We start from the raw sequence: 13,757 nt of genomic DNA, 5'->3' as shown, positions 1-13,757 counted from the left end.
AGCAGAGTTAATTTTGAAATTTCCTGAGTCCTCAGGGAGGAAGTATGATATGTATTATGAGTGCAGGCTTTGGTATCAAAGAGACCTGAGCTTGAATCCCAATTTGCAGCTCTATAAAATGAGGAGAGTAATAGGTATGTTAATAGGTTTTTGTTATTGTTGTTTTTTGGATTGAATCAGATAATTTATGTAAAATGCTTAGCACAGTGTATGGCTTAATATTCAATAAATGGTAGTTACAGTTTTATTTTCATTACTATTAATGTCTTACCTGAAGGTTTCTAAGCTTTCTTTGAAAAGGTATTTTAAAATCATTTTTTTATAGTCTTCTTTTCTTCGCCCAGCTATTTGTAATCTGAAATCTGAATATTCATTGAAACTTCAAATTTGGAATTCATTGCATGTTTTTGTCTTGAAATTCTGAATTATACGTAAATTTTGGGGTACGGCAGAATGCCCTGTATGTTGGCAGTAGAAGCTGAGCTATAGAAGATGACCATCTTTTTTTAATAAGAAACGTCCTGCCTTAATTAAACCCCACATCTCAAAGATGAGCATTAAGAGGGTCCACATGGAGAGGCTTAGCTGAATTTACTCTCAAGAATCCTTTCTCTTGAGAATTTTAATTCCTGTAGCTACCTTAATGTCCTGGGAACACTACTCCAAGATTTAGTGTTCTGTAGATAAATTATCCATCCCTGGGTAACAGAGCCAGGCAAGTCTTTTGGATATACAAGAGGCTAGAGGGTAGCAAAAGGGAAGTAAAAAGAATGGTGGATGGGGTGAACAATCTGATTTACAAAATATGTTAACTCTTCAGAGTTATAGGCCTTTACTCATCCTAGATTTCACTGTTTACCCAGATGATGAGTACCATCCTAGTGTCCCTCATCTAGGAATGTACATGTAGACATTTTGTTACCTCTGAGTCTAGACCCAAAAGGTGAAGGTCCAAAGAGAAAATTAGTTCCTTCTCCCACCCTAAAGCAGCCTAAAGCCTGCTGTCATAGTGCTGTCCAAAGGTTTTTCTCTTCCCTGCGTGGTGGAAATTTATAATGATTAATACCTTGGTAGAAAACGTGCCTAATTACAGGAATATGGCCTCACAGACCTTAACAGAATCACAGTAATTCACCAAGCCTTACAATGCATAAGGTAAACATTAAGGATAAGAACTGTGAAACTCCTCAGTTGCCAACATTTTTTATTGCTTGATGGCATCAAGCACTTTTAAATTTTAATCATCCACTTTCTAAGCATACTGTCTGCCTTTTAAAAGACACTAGCTAAAATGAGACATTCACTACAAATATGACACCATGACAGATCCATTCAGCAAACCTTCATCTGGTACCTTCTGCATCCATAGTGACTAGATACGCTGCTGGGAATAAAATCAGGTTTTAAAACATGATCTGATCCAGTGTTTCTCAGCAGGGTAGTTAGTGGCATTCTGGGCAGGACAGGTCTTTCTTGTGTGGGATTCTCCTACCCTGCCCTTCACGGGATATTAAGCATTTTTGGCCTCCAGGTACCAAATGCAAGTAGCAATATATCCTTAACCTTTGTAATACACTCTGGAGGTTGGTTTGTAATATTCATAGGCCAATGACTTGTAAACATTTAAACATTCTTCAAGGTAACCTTGCAAGAAAGTCCACTATATAAAAACAGATGAAGTCAGAGCTACCTTAGATGAAACTGGGAATCCTGTCCACATAGTACCTGCACACTGACTGGGCTTAGCTGGGGTCCCTGGGGCCTCTTTTGGAATCCCCAGAGTGCTGTTTTCCACGCATTGATGAGAATCAGACTCTGAGAAGTTAGGAGATAATTTCCATTCAGTGATTATTTTGCAAGACTCTCTATCTCAGACTTTGTGATTTTAATTTAATAGTAGTATTTCAGCCACAACACACTGCTTATTTACTTCTGATAAGATCTGCCTTTTTTTGCTAGAAGTGCTCCTTCAGTCACTTTCCTATAAGTTGATTTCATTATGGTCACATTTTAGTTATTTCAACCCTGACTTTTTAAATTTCAAAATTTGTGCAGCATTTATTTGCATCAGAACAAAGAGAAGAAATTATCAAAAGTGCAATAGATCATGCTGGCAACTATATAGGTATTTCATTGCGGATCAGAAAAGAACCTTTAGAATTTGAGCAATATTTGAATCTTCGCTTTGGGAAATACAGCACTGATGAATCCATCACATCTTTAGCAGAGTTTGTAGTCCAAAAAATATCACCTAGACATTCGGTAAGCCCATATGTTAAAAGGAAAAATTTGTTCATCTGATTTTGACATTTTTCTTCAATAATTTTTTAATATGTATCAATTTTGTTTGAAGGAACCTATAAAAAGAATTCTAGCACTTACAGAAACATGTTTAGTGGAACGTGATCCAGCAACCTATAATATTGCAACATTGAAGCCCTTAGGAGAAGTAAGTTTCAGCAATATTAGCTTAAATGAGAATTCTCCCTGTTGATAAATTAGAATAATTTTCCTTCTATTTTAATATTTTTTAATGCCTAAAGAATAGGAAACAGGAAGAATCTGTATTTAATTCTTCATTATATTTATTGATCTTAGAACAATGAATATTGCAAAATTTATTTTCCGAGTATGCAATGAAAACTTTTTATTTGGTATTGTGTGAAAATTTGAATGAGACTTTTAAGTGGCTCTTAAAGTCTGATATTATAAACAAGTTACATCTTTAAATATTGACTTTTGTCAGCTAAATGATGTGTAGTTTTTCTAATGAAATACTGTAAAACTAAACGTCTTTCATGGAACTTGTGTTTTGTTTTCCTTAGGTATTTGCATTGGTTTGTGACTCAGAAAACCCACAACTTTTTACCATTGAATTTATAAAAGGCCAAATACGGAAATACTCTTCAACAGAGAGGTATTTTTTTAAATTCATCTAGCTTTTAAGATCCTAGTATGTGCAAGGCAAAGTGCTTCATTAAAGTGCTTCATTATATAAGTTATATTAAAATTATGTAACTTAGGAAAAGATGACTCTGTTTTGTTGCATATGTAAAATGTCCATTTAGTTTTCAAGTTTCTGAAGAGTATAAAAATGATGACTTGATTTTAAATGAAAGGATGAAAAATAAAGTGTATTTCTGAAACTTACACTTTTAAAGTATTTAAAAATAGCACCTTTCACTTTCATTCTTAAATTGTTTGGATAATGGCAGCAAGTTACTTTAATATAAATATACTCAATGAAACTAACACAGCATTGTAAATCAGCTCTAATTGTGTGCAGGTTTTGTGTGGATGTAAGTTTTAAACTCCTTTAGGTGAATACAAAGGAATGTAATCACTGGATCATATGGTAAGAGGATGTTGAGTTTTGTAAGAACTGCCAGACTGTCTTCCAAAAGTGGCTGTACCATTGTGCATTCCAACCATTTTGCATTCCAACCAGCAGTGAATGAGAGTTCCTGTTGTTCCACATCAGCATTTGGTGGTGTCAGTGTTCCAGATTTTGGCCATTCTAATACTGGTGTTGTGGTATTTTGTTGTTTCAATTAGCATTTTTCTGATGTCATATGATGTAGAGCACCTTTTCATGTGTTTATTTGCTGTCTGTATATCTTCTTTGGTGGGGTCTCTGTTAAGGACTTTGGATCATTTTTTAATTAGATTGTTTTTCTTATTGTTGAATTTCAAGAGTTCTTTGTATGTTTTGGATAATAATCCTTTATCAGATATGTCTTTTGTAAATATTTTCTCCCAAACGTGGCTTGTCTTTTCATTCTCTTGATGAAGTTTCTTGAAAAAGTAAAACCATAGAGACAGAAGGAGATAAATGGTTGCAAAGTGAAGAGCTAGTATTGGAATGTCAGGTTCTCTCCTAATGCCACTGTTCTTTTTAGCTTTCCTTGTACCCAGAGTGCTCCCCTGAGCAGGTAACCTGCTAAAGGGCCTATGCTGCCTTCTAAATCAAAATTTTCCTAAATTATCAATCCTAAAACCTTTTTATTTTTAACCTTGCTTAGAGATTCCTTATTAGCAAGTTTGCTGGATGGAGTAAGAGCCTCTGGTAACAGAGATGTTTGTGTAAAAATGACATCAACTCATAAAGGTCAACGATGGGGGTTACTCAGCATGCCTGTCGATGAAGAGGTAGAGAGCCTTCATCTCAGATTCTTGGCTACACCTCCGAGTAAGTATTGATTTAAATGTAATTGCATTTCCATCCATCTACTTAACAATAATTTAAGAAATATAATGCAGATCTCTAAATCTTTTGAACATTTCATCTCCTTACAGATGGCAACTTTGCAGATGCTGTATTCAGGTTCAACGCTAATATTTCATATAGTGGAGTTCTCCATGCAGTAACGCAGGATGTAAGATAAATTGTATCATAATATGTTCATTGTCATTAACTTTTGGTATGGAAACTTTTTTGAAATATTGTTCCTTACCTAGGGTCTCTTCTCAGAAAACAAAGAAAAACTGATCAATAATGCCATAACGGCATTATTGTCCCAAGAGGGGGATGTTGTTGCTTCCAATGCAGAACTTGAGAGTCAGTTCCAGGCTGTGAGGAGGCTTGTGGCTTCCAAAGCTGGTTTTCTAGCCTTTACTCAGCTTCCAAAGTAAGTTGCCTTAATTTTTTTCTTCAGAGAATTTGAACAACTCAAAATAGCAAATAATCAACAATTTACCTCTTTATATCTGAGTAAAACCTGATACCTTTTAATATGGTGATATAGTAGTTTCTATTCATGAGAAATAAAAAAGGAAGGTGAATGGAAATGATATTTCTGACTTATTTATCCATTCACCCGTGATATTACTGACTCTGTTTTAGTGAGTTTGAATGGGAAATTGTATGCCTTTTAGTTTTAATTAACCTTAAAAAAAAAATCTTCCCCTTGAAAGAAAAAAATTATTATGATAACTGATATGTTCCAGAGATGGGATTCAGAATATGTAATTGTTATAGTAATGCAATAGAAACTTAAGATGATTTATGTTATATTTTAATAATAAAATAATAGAATAATGTTCAGACATTGCTACTATATGCTGTTGTTTTGTTCCACAAGGTTTCGGGAGCGTCTAGGAGTGAAGGTAGTAAAAGCACTCAAGAGGAGCAACAATGGAGTAATCCATGCAGCCGTTGATATGCTCTGTGCCCTCATGTGTGTAAGTACTAGTGTTTTTCTTAAGTAAACTGATTTTGTTTAAGTTGACTGATGGTTTAAACTTCCACAAACCCAGATTTTCATTGTACCAGTTAAATTCAGTGTTTCTATATTTCCTAACTTGCTCTCATAGCCATCTACTTATTCAAACAAACATTTGTTTAGCATAAACTAGGCACCATGCTATGTACTAGAAATACAAAGATGTTAAGGCAGAGTTACTTCCTTGAAATTGCTAACAGTCTAGTGAGGTAGGCATATGTATACAATATAAAGTAGTAGGGGCCATGGGATCTGTAAAAAGCAGCACTTAATTTTGGTTTTGTGATGAGGAGAAGATAAAAGATTCTAAGCCAGTCTTTCTGGAAGACATTACCTTGATCTGAATCTTGAAAGGCAGGCAGGTATTTTCTAGCTGTGAGAAGACTTTCCTAGAATGAAGGAATAGCATGTGCAAAAGCATATTTGGGAAGCAGCAAATAATTGAATATGATTGGATCATAACGTATGTATGGGGGCACATGGGATTAGGAGTTACAGCTAGAGATGTATGCAGAGACAACTATAAAAAGCCTTTTGTATCAGACAGAGAAGCAAGATTTGTATGCTTTAGTAAGGAACAACTGAAGGATTTTTCAACAGGAGTGATAACATACCATGTTTGAATTTTAGAAAGCTCATGGATGGTATGTAGAGTGTAGGTTAGAGGTCAAGTTAAGAGGCGGGTAGAGCAAATTATCGTGTAAGACATGAGATGCTGAGGTAGGATGGGCTAAAGAAGGCACATTTGAAAACTGTTTGAGAGGTGAAAATCTAACTTGCTGACAGCTTGTTGGGGGGGAAAAGCAGCTGTTCAATATAACTTTCAAGTTTCTGATTTATCTCAATTTTGTGTAGAGTATATGAGACTTTATTCCTTATTAAGTGTTTTTAGGCAGACTTAGTGGTATATAGTAAACATAAGTAATCACTTGTTTCAAACCTTGTATTTATTCCCCAAAGTGGATTTTATTATCTTTACTACAAATAATTCCATTAAAGAATTAGTGAGGGACTTCCCTGGTGATCCAGTGGTTAAGACTCCGTGCTCCCAATTCAGGGGGCCTGGGGTCGATCCCTGGTCAGGGAACTAGATCCCACACGCCGCAACTAAGAGTTCGCATGCCACAACCAAAGATCCTGCATGCCTCAATGAAGACCCTGCATGCAGCAACGAAGATCCCGCATGCTGCAACTAAGACCCCGCATGCTGCAACTAAGACCCGATGCAGCCAAATAAATAAATAAATAAATATTTTAAAAAATAATAATAATAAAACAATTAGTGGAACAACTAGAACATAAGATAACAGTAGTGTGAAGTAAACACATTGAGACCTCATTAAAAATTAATGAGGTTTGCTGTGTATTTTATGTGAATTATCTCATTTGAACTTCATAATAGTCCAGTGAGGTAAGTACTGTTATTCCCACTTTATAACTGAGGAAAATGAAACTAAGAGAGTTAAAGTAATTTAACTGTATCTAAGCTTGGTTATAGTCAGTAGCAGAATTAGGATTTGATCTTTACTCTTAACTGTCATGCTGGAATCCTTTTTATGCTCTTAGTTTATTCCAGCAGTCAAAAAAGAATCATCTTGAGACCGGAAGTATTTACTGCTAATTTTAGTACTTACTTTTAAATGCTAAGTTTTATCATTTCAAATTTATATTACAAAACTGGGGGAGGAAGAATGGATGTCATTTGCTTTTTAAGAAGGAGATCTGTGACTTTTTCTCTCAAAATTACCTGTGTAGTACTATCTACAGTTACTTGTTAGGCAGATCATCCACGAAGTGTCATCAGACCCAGGAGGAATTATCACTTCTGCTCTCTTATCATGAGAGTCCTTTCTGCCTTAAATTTTAAAGGCTATGGTTTTTAGTTTTTTCAGTGTTCAATGAGTACTCTTTATAAATGACTTTTGTGTGATGCCACTGCTTATGAATTATCACTGTTTTTAATCAATAGCCCATGCATGATGACTATGACTTAAGACAAGAACAGCTAAACAAAGCTTCTCTTCTCTCTTCAAAGAAGTTTCTGGAAAACTTACTGGAGAAATTTAATTCCCATGTGGTAAGTTATAATTAAATTTGTCTTAATGAGAGATACCATACATATTGAAAGGTATTGTTTAAGTACAGCATGGACAATTTTTTGTTTTTAAATTGTGGCCCTCAACTTTTGGTCAATCTTGGTTTAGCTTGGTCGTTAATAATAAAATATTCTGTTTTAGGACTATATCCATTTATCTGGAAAGGATAAGTTGCAAAGCCTTTAAATTCTTACAGTTATATCGCAGATTTTTGCTTTTTTTCTCTTTAAAAATGTCATTATGAAATAAGTTGCTTAAAAAAAAACTAAGGCAAATCTTTGTTCCTCAGTCATTAGTAACATTTTTGGAGATGGCAGTATATAACATCTAGAAGGAATATGAACAAATTGCCAGAGTTTTGCAAGTGTTGTCAAAGATTGCTTTTTATACAAATACACATTAACCTTAGTTATATATATGTTTGAGGAGTCTTGGTTGTTCTCCTGAAATATGACAGAATTTTAATATTTTCCCTTTGAGATATGGTTAGCACTGTGGATTTGATACATTAGTAAAACAAGTACTGCTTCCAGTAGTACTCATGTTAAGAGTACTTTGAAACTCATGTAGGGAAATTAAATGTTTACTTCTAACATATAGAATAACAAAGAAACCCATTACTGCTATGTTTTAAGTGAAGCTCTCTGTCCTAAGCCAAGGCAATATGTTACTTTATTTCAGGATCATGGGACTGGTGCCCTGGTTATTAGTTCACTCTTGGACTTCCTTACTTTTGCCCTCTGTGCTCCATATAGTGAGACAACAGAAGGGCAGCAGTTTGATATGCTCTTGGAGATGGTAGCATCCAATGGAAGAACACTTTTTAAACTCTTTCAGGTGAGAGCTTATACTTTTATGAGATAACAACTAATCTGAGAGAACCACTTTTTGGGTCAGTTTGTTTTTAAAATAGTACATGTATGCTTCTGTGGTAATATAAATAAATATAGCCTAAGTACATTATTATTTTAGGACATTTAATTCCATGAATTTCTTTGTGTTTCACATAGAGCTCTGTTGATAGCCTTAGACCACTTTTTGACTCTGTTGCCCATCTTTTCCATCTTAGAAGTAGTGACAAACTCATTTTTTTCTGTGGTAGACCCAAAGTTCCCTTTTGTAGTTTTTTGTAGTTCCCTACAAAATTTCCATATAATAAGATGAGCTTTAGCAGGGCTGTTCGTAAGCAATTGAAAATATTTATTTCATATAATACCATAATATTTATTATGTACATGTGTGTATATATTTATATTTTATATTTATTTTATAAATGTTGATTTCTATTATTTTAATACCATAATTATTTGATATCATTCCAGTAAGTAGAATATATATTCAGATAAGTGCCAGCTGTTTTCTACTACTATAAACTCTTTGTTTTAAGTATGTGTGAAGCTATATTGTAAGAATACCTAACATTTTTAAACCAAACTGTGAACTGACTTTGAGATGTAGCCTTTACTAATTTTATGGCTTATACCTTGCATAAAATTGTGTATCCCTCTTAAGAGCAACAGCTAAATATGTTGGGATAAGATTCTTTTATTCTATGATACTTCTTTCTCCCTATTTTGAAGCATCCTTCCATGGCAATTATAAAGGGAGCTGGATTGGTTATGAAGGCAATAATAGAGGTGAGAGAACAATTTTGAAATGTTAAACTTACTTGAATGTTGATTGGCTATTTTAACTTGGGCTGACAAAATTACCTTTCAGTCTTTTATGGAAAATATGCAGTTTTTCTGGGTAAGAAAAGTAATTTTAAATCCTTAGATTAGTTTTAAACTAGTTGCAGAAACAGTCCTTAATAATAAACTAAGAATTTAAAGTTCTTAAGTAAGTGGATTTAGAGCAAATGAATCTTTCTGGTCCTCCATTATTTGTTTGTTTTACTTTAAAAGAAAATTTAGCATTTTTTCTCTCTTCCTCTCTTTTGGGGATGGTGGTGGTGATGGTATTGAAACTTTAGGTACTGAGTTTATATGGAAATCTGTTAATAGAGTTAGTTTGTAGCCAAGTAATATCAAATAAGTATGGTAACAAAAAGTCCCTCATGTTAACCTGCATATATAATTAAGCTCTAGAGATCAGGACATAATATTGGTGGACATGAGCTATTGCTTCTCCAGGATAGTTGCTTTAGCCTTATGTTTTTTGGAAGATGAGATGGGGCTATGAATGTGAACTTACATACTGGATGTTTACAATAGCAGTCTAATGGCTTTTGATTCTTGTATTCTTTTGTTGTCATAGTAATAATTTGGTTAAAATGTAAGAGTGTTTGCTCCTTTTATCCAAAAATTTTGCCATTATAGCTCATAAATATAACAGGTAGCTAAATAATAAGCACAGAATTAGTATACTCATAAGCAGCTATTAAAAAAATTATGTATAGACATTAGATTGATTGGAACATCAAAGTTTTTTTGCATTTTTAGTGTATACATGCAGCTAAAGGCTAATTTTCCCCCTCCAGCTAATGGGTTCTATGCTCAATATCAGCTTCCAAAGTAAGTACCACAGAGCTTGAAGTAACCAAGGACAGTTAGGACCGTGAGACCATACAAAAGGATCTTCCTGACCTTGATCCACTATATTGCCATTCATTCAGAAATACATATGTGTGTGTGTGTGTGTGTGTATATATATATATATATATATATATATATATATATATTTTTTTTTTTTTTTTTTTTTTTTTTTTTTTTTTTGTGGTACACGGGCCTCTCACTGTTGTGACCTCTCCCGTTGCGGAGCACAGGCTCCGGACACACTGACCCAGTGGCCATGGCTCACGGGCCCAGCCGCTCCGCGGCATGTGGGATCTTCCCTGACCAGGGCACAAACCCGTGTCCCCTGCATCAACAGGCAGACTCTCAACCACTGCGCCACCAGGGAAGCCCGATTCAGAAATATTTAATGAGTGGCAGGTATAACCAAAAAGCCAACTTTGACTTCACTGCAAGCCACATATATCAGATTCGTAGCCAGTGACTACAGCCAATTTCTATGTAAGGAAGGCTTTATTTATTTACACTGAAATCCTGGCAAGTATCTTAAATTATTGTTTTCTGATTGCGAAAGCAGTATATGATCTTTTAAGAAAAATTGGGTTGTTCAGAAAAAAACAAGAAAGAAATAAGTCACCTGTATTTTTACCATCCAGAGAAAACTGCTATTAGTATTTTGGTAAATTTCCTCTTAGGCCATGTTCAAAATTATATATGTACATATACATACTATGTATATTTTATATACATACTACATGTTCATTTGTGTCAAAATGATATATGTACATATTCATACTGTGTGTATATTTGTATACTTACTGCATATTCAGTTATTCTATTGTACTTTTTTTCAATAACGTAAGCATTTTTACTTTTCGACAGGTTGTCTTAAATATCACACTGCTTGCTTAATTCATAATTCTATGATTACCTTTGATTAATAGTTCTATCTGTCCTACCCTTTTGTCAAAGTGAGTCTAAATAAGCAGAGTGACATCAGAATAGAAAACTACCTCAATACCACATCATTCTTTAAAAAAGATAAAGAATTGTATTCACTATGAAAATGAATATATCTTTAATAACAAAAGCAAACCAGGTTTGCAGATGCCTTTGGTAGGAATTGCTGATTTCTTTGAGTCACCTCTCCCCTTCATTGGCTGATATTATATATACTCAGGGAATGAACCTAATTTTAATATTAAGCAAAGTATAATTCATAAGATAAATTTATCTGGGAACATTTAAACCTCATTCCAAAGGCAAATAATATTTTTAAGTGACTTATACTACTATTTGCGTACGGTATTTTTGGATAATTGAAGTGGCATTTTTAATTTTTATTATATTGTATACTGAATAATTTTATCTAGAGATGTAAAATTAGTTCTACAAAATCAGGATAGCTTGCTTTAGATTGTTGCTTTAGGGATCATCTTACCCTTTTTCCAAAGGAAGGTGACAAAGAAATTGCTACAAAAATGCAGGAGCTTGCCCTAAGTGAAGGTGCCTTACCTCGACATTTGCACACTGCGATGTTCACAATAAGCTCAGATCAAAGGATGCTTACAAATAGGTAGGTTAAATTTAATTTGCTATAAGTTAACTTGCTGTTTAGAGAAGGGGTTCAGATATTATGTAAAACAAACAGAATTAGTCTTTGGATTGCATAAATGTTTCATTTTCTTTTGATTCACCTAGTTCTTTTCCTTTCCTTATGGAAGGATTTTACCCAAATGATCATTGCCCCTATCCCTGCATAACTTGGGAGGAAAAAAATAAAACTGCTTTTTTTACCCCCACTCTCCGCTCATCAGGCTCTATACCCATAATCATGGGACTGGAACATGGGAAAGAGTGCCTAGTAGCTTATGGAACTAGAGCCACATGTCCCCAGGGTTTTTCTTCTTGTATTTCCTCCTGGCCATCTTGCATGTAGATGACCCACCTAGTCAATTTTCAAATAACTTTGGTTAGTTAGGTACTCTAAGAATAAAGAAAACTTTAATATCTAACCAGCCTAACCTAAGCCTATCCTAAATCTCTTGTAGTTAAACAATTTTCCCTTTGGCAAGTCTTTGTTTTTTATATAATAATCCTTCAAATATGAGGAAACACATAAATCTGTTTACTCCAGGCTATATGAATTCCAGCCCTTTTAATTTTCTTTATAATTCCTGACATGTGATCCTTTCCTATATCCTTAGCATACCATATTACTACTCATGACTCATATTAGTTAAAAATATATATATAATAAATGTTTTAATCATGTTCTTTTTGACTTTTTGAAATAACATAAATTGCTGACTTAGGCTTACTTTGTTATGGAAATATAAATTTCATTTCTTTATCACCTATGTTCAGTTATTGGATGTTATCGTGTGCTGCCCTGCCAGTAGTTTTCTGCTGTTTATACTATTATAAGCTATCTGCATCCCTTACTTGTAAATGTTAGTCACAAAAGTAGTCTTCTGTGTTGCTTGTGAGGATAAAAAGATATAAAAGGAAGGTTATTTCCTTGGTCTACTGCCTTATTAGCAATGCTAAGCACTATCTTTCGTTACACTAGAAACTATTTGATGTCTAATTCTATTAAACCCCTTCATGTCAGCCCTTTGTTTCTTGTGTTCCTTTTTATTATAATCAATTGCGTTCCCTACTGTGATCAATCACAATATTGAAAAGCTGTCAAATTATAATAGAAATACTACTTTTCATCTGCATTGCTTTATCTTTTACAAATAGCTGCTATAATATGTTATCTCTCTTATCCCTAATTAAAACCTTTTTAGGAATCATTGATAAGATACCTACCAAATGCCAGTGAAGGAAATTACAAGTGTCATTACTTCAAAATTTTAGCTTCCAAATAGGCATAAGAGTGAACAGTTTTAGTAGTGGTTGTGTGTGTGTGTGTGTGTGTGTGTGTGTGTGTGTGTGTCAGAACAAAGCACAATTTGGGTTTTCCTATTGAACTTTTTTCTTCTGGGAATGTAACATATATAAATACATAAGCCTGTAGATGGTTGTTTGGTTATTCCCCTCACAGGTTTCATGCTCATTCTTATTGCAAATGGCATTTGAATCCTTATGAAAGCACAGAATGGTCTGTGGTGAATAAAATATATACCCTGTTTGTGAGGAGCTTCCAGTCTGGGTAGCAGATATCATCATGGGGATTAAGATTAATAAATGACTAAGTCATAGCTTCAGCGTGGATCTTAGATTTTCACTTTGAACCGAAATGTGCTTTTAGCTCAAAAGTTCTTTTAGTCTTTGTTAGTCTTTGTTCATACTCCAAAACTTTTAGTCTTTGTTCATACTCCAAAACTGAAAATATTTTATATCTCTGACCTTGTCAAAAAGTATATATTAGAACATAGTTGACTTTTGCTCATGTTCAGAATTCCAAAGAATTCCAGAATGCTGTGGTCACTATAGCAGGATTTGTTATACAAACTTAATTATATTATCAAGTCTGATTGTTTCCCTATCTTTAAAAGTGGTAAGAACCTACTTCCTCATGTTCAGGTCCATTGAAAATTAGTGAGTTCATCAAGGAAGGATTTTAGTTTGGAGAAAATACTAAAACGTTAGTAGTATTTGAATTAACTATCTCATACATCTCTCCAAATTAAAATATTAATTTTTAGTATTTAACATCAGAATGATTTTTAAAACTTTTTATTGGAGCATAGTTGATTTACAATGTTGTGTTAGATTCAGGTCTACAGCAAAGTGAATCAGTTACACATATACACATATCCACTCTTTTTTAGATTCTTTTCCCATATAGGTTATTACAGAGTGTTGAGTAGATAGAATGTTTGTTGTTGTTGTTGTTGTTGTTTTAACTATAGTCTTATTTCTTATATTTTGTTCTTAAAAATTCCTTTTTGTTCTACCTGAGATAAAGAAGCAAA

General features: G+C 33.9%; 1 protein-coding gene across 3 annotated transcripts in view; it reads left to right on the top strand.

Moving 5' to 3' along the window:
* Positions 1-13,757, top strand: part of DNAJC13 (DnaJ heat shock protein family (Hsp40) member C13) — a 127,724-nt gene that overhangs the window by 43,239 nt on the left and 70,728 nt on the right. For all 3 annotated transcript variants that reach the window (XR_010840634.1, XM_059064174.2, XM_067033783.1), the window contains 11 exons: positions 2,056-2,262; positions 2,354-2,449; positions 2,826-2,917; positions 4,023-4,189; positions 4,297-4,376; positions 4,459-4,628; positions 5,082-5,181; positions 7,192-7,299; positions 8,000-8,155; positions 8,899-8,955; positions 11,286-11,407. Coding sequence is in view for 2 of the 3 variants with exons in the window: in XM_059064174.2 (XP_058920157.1) it covers positions 2,056-2,262; positions 2,354-2,449; positions 2,826-2,917; positions 4,023-4,189; positions 4,297-4,376; positions 4,459-4,628; positions 5,082-5,181; positions 7,192-7,299; positions 8,000-8,155; positions 8,899-8,955; positions 11,286-11,407 (1,355 nt within the window). In the remaining variant the exon portion in view is untranslated. The remainder of the gene's footprint in view (positions 1-2,055; positions 2,263-2,353; positions 2,450-2,825; positions 2,918-4,022; positions 4,190-4,296; positions 4,377-4,458; positions 4,629-5,081; positions 5,182-7,191; positions 7,300-7,999; positions 8,156-8,898; positions 8,956-11,285; positions 11,408-13,757) is intronic.

This window comes from Kogia breviceps, chromosome 5 (genome assembly GCF_026419965.1).
Source record: "Kogia breviceps isolate mKogBre1 chromosome 5, mKogBre1 haplotype 1, whole genome shotgun sequence".
Classification (NCBI taxonomy): Eukaryota; Metazoa; Chordata; class Mammalia; order Artiodactyla; family Physeteridae; genus Kogia; species Kogia breviceps.
This window is presented reverse-complemented; position numbering and strand designations above follow the sequence as displayed.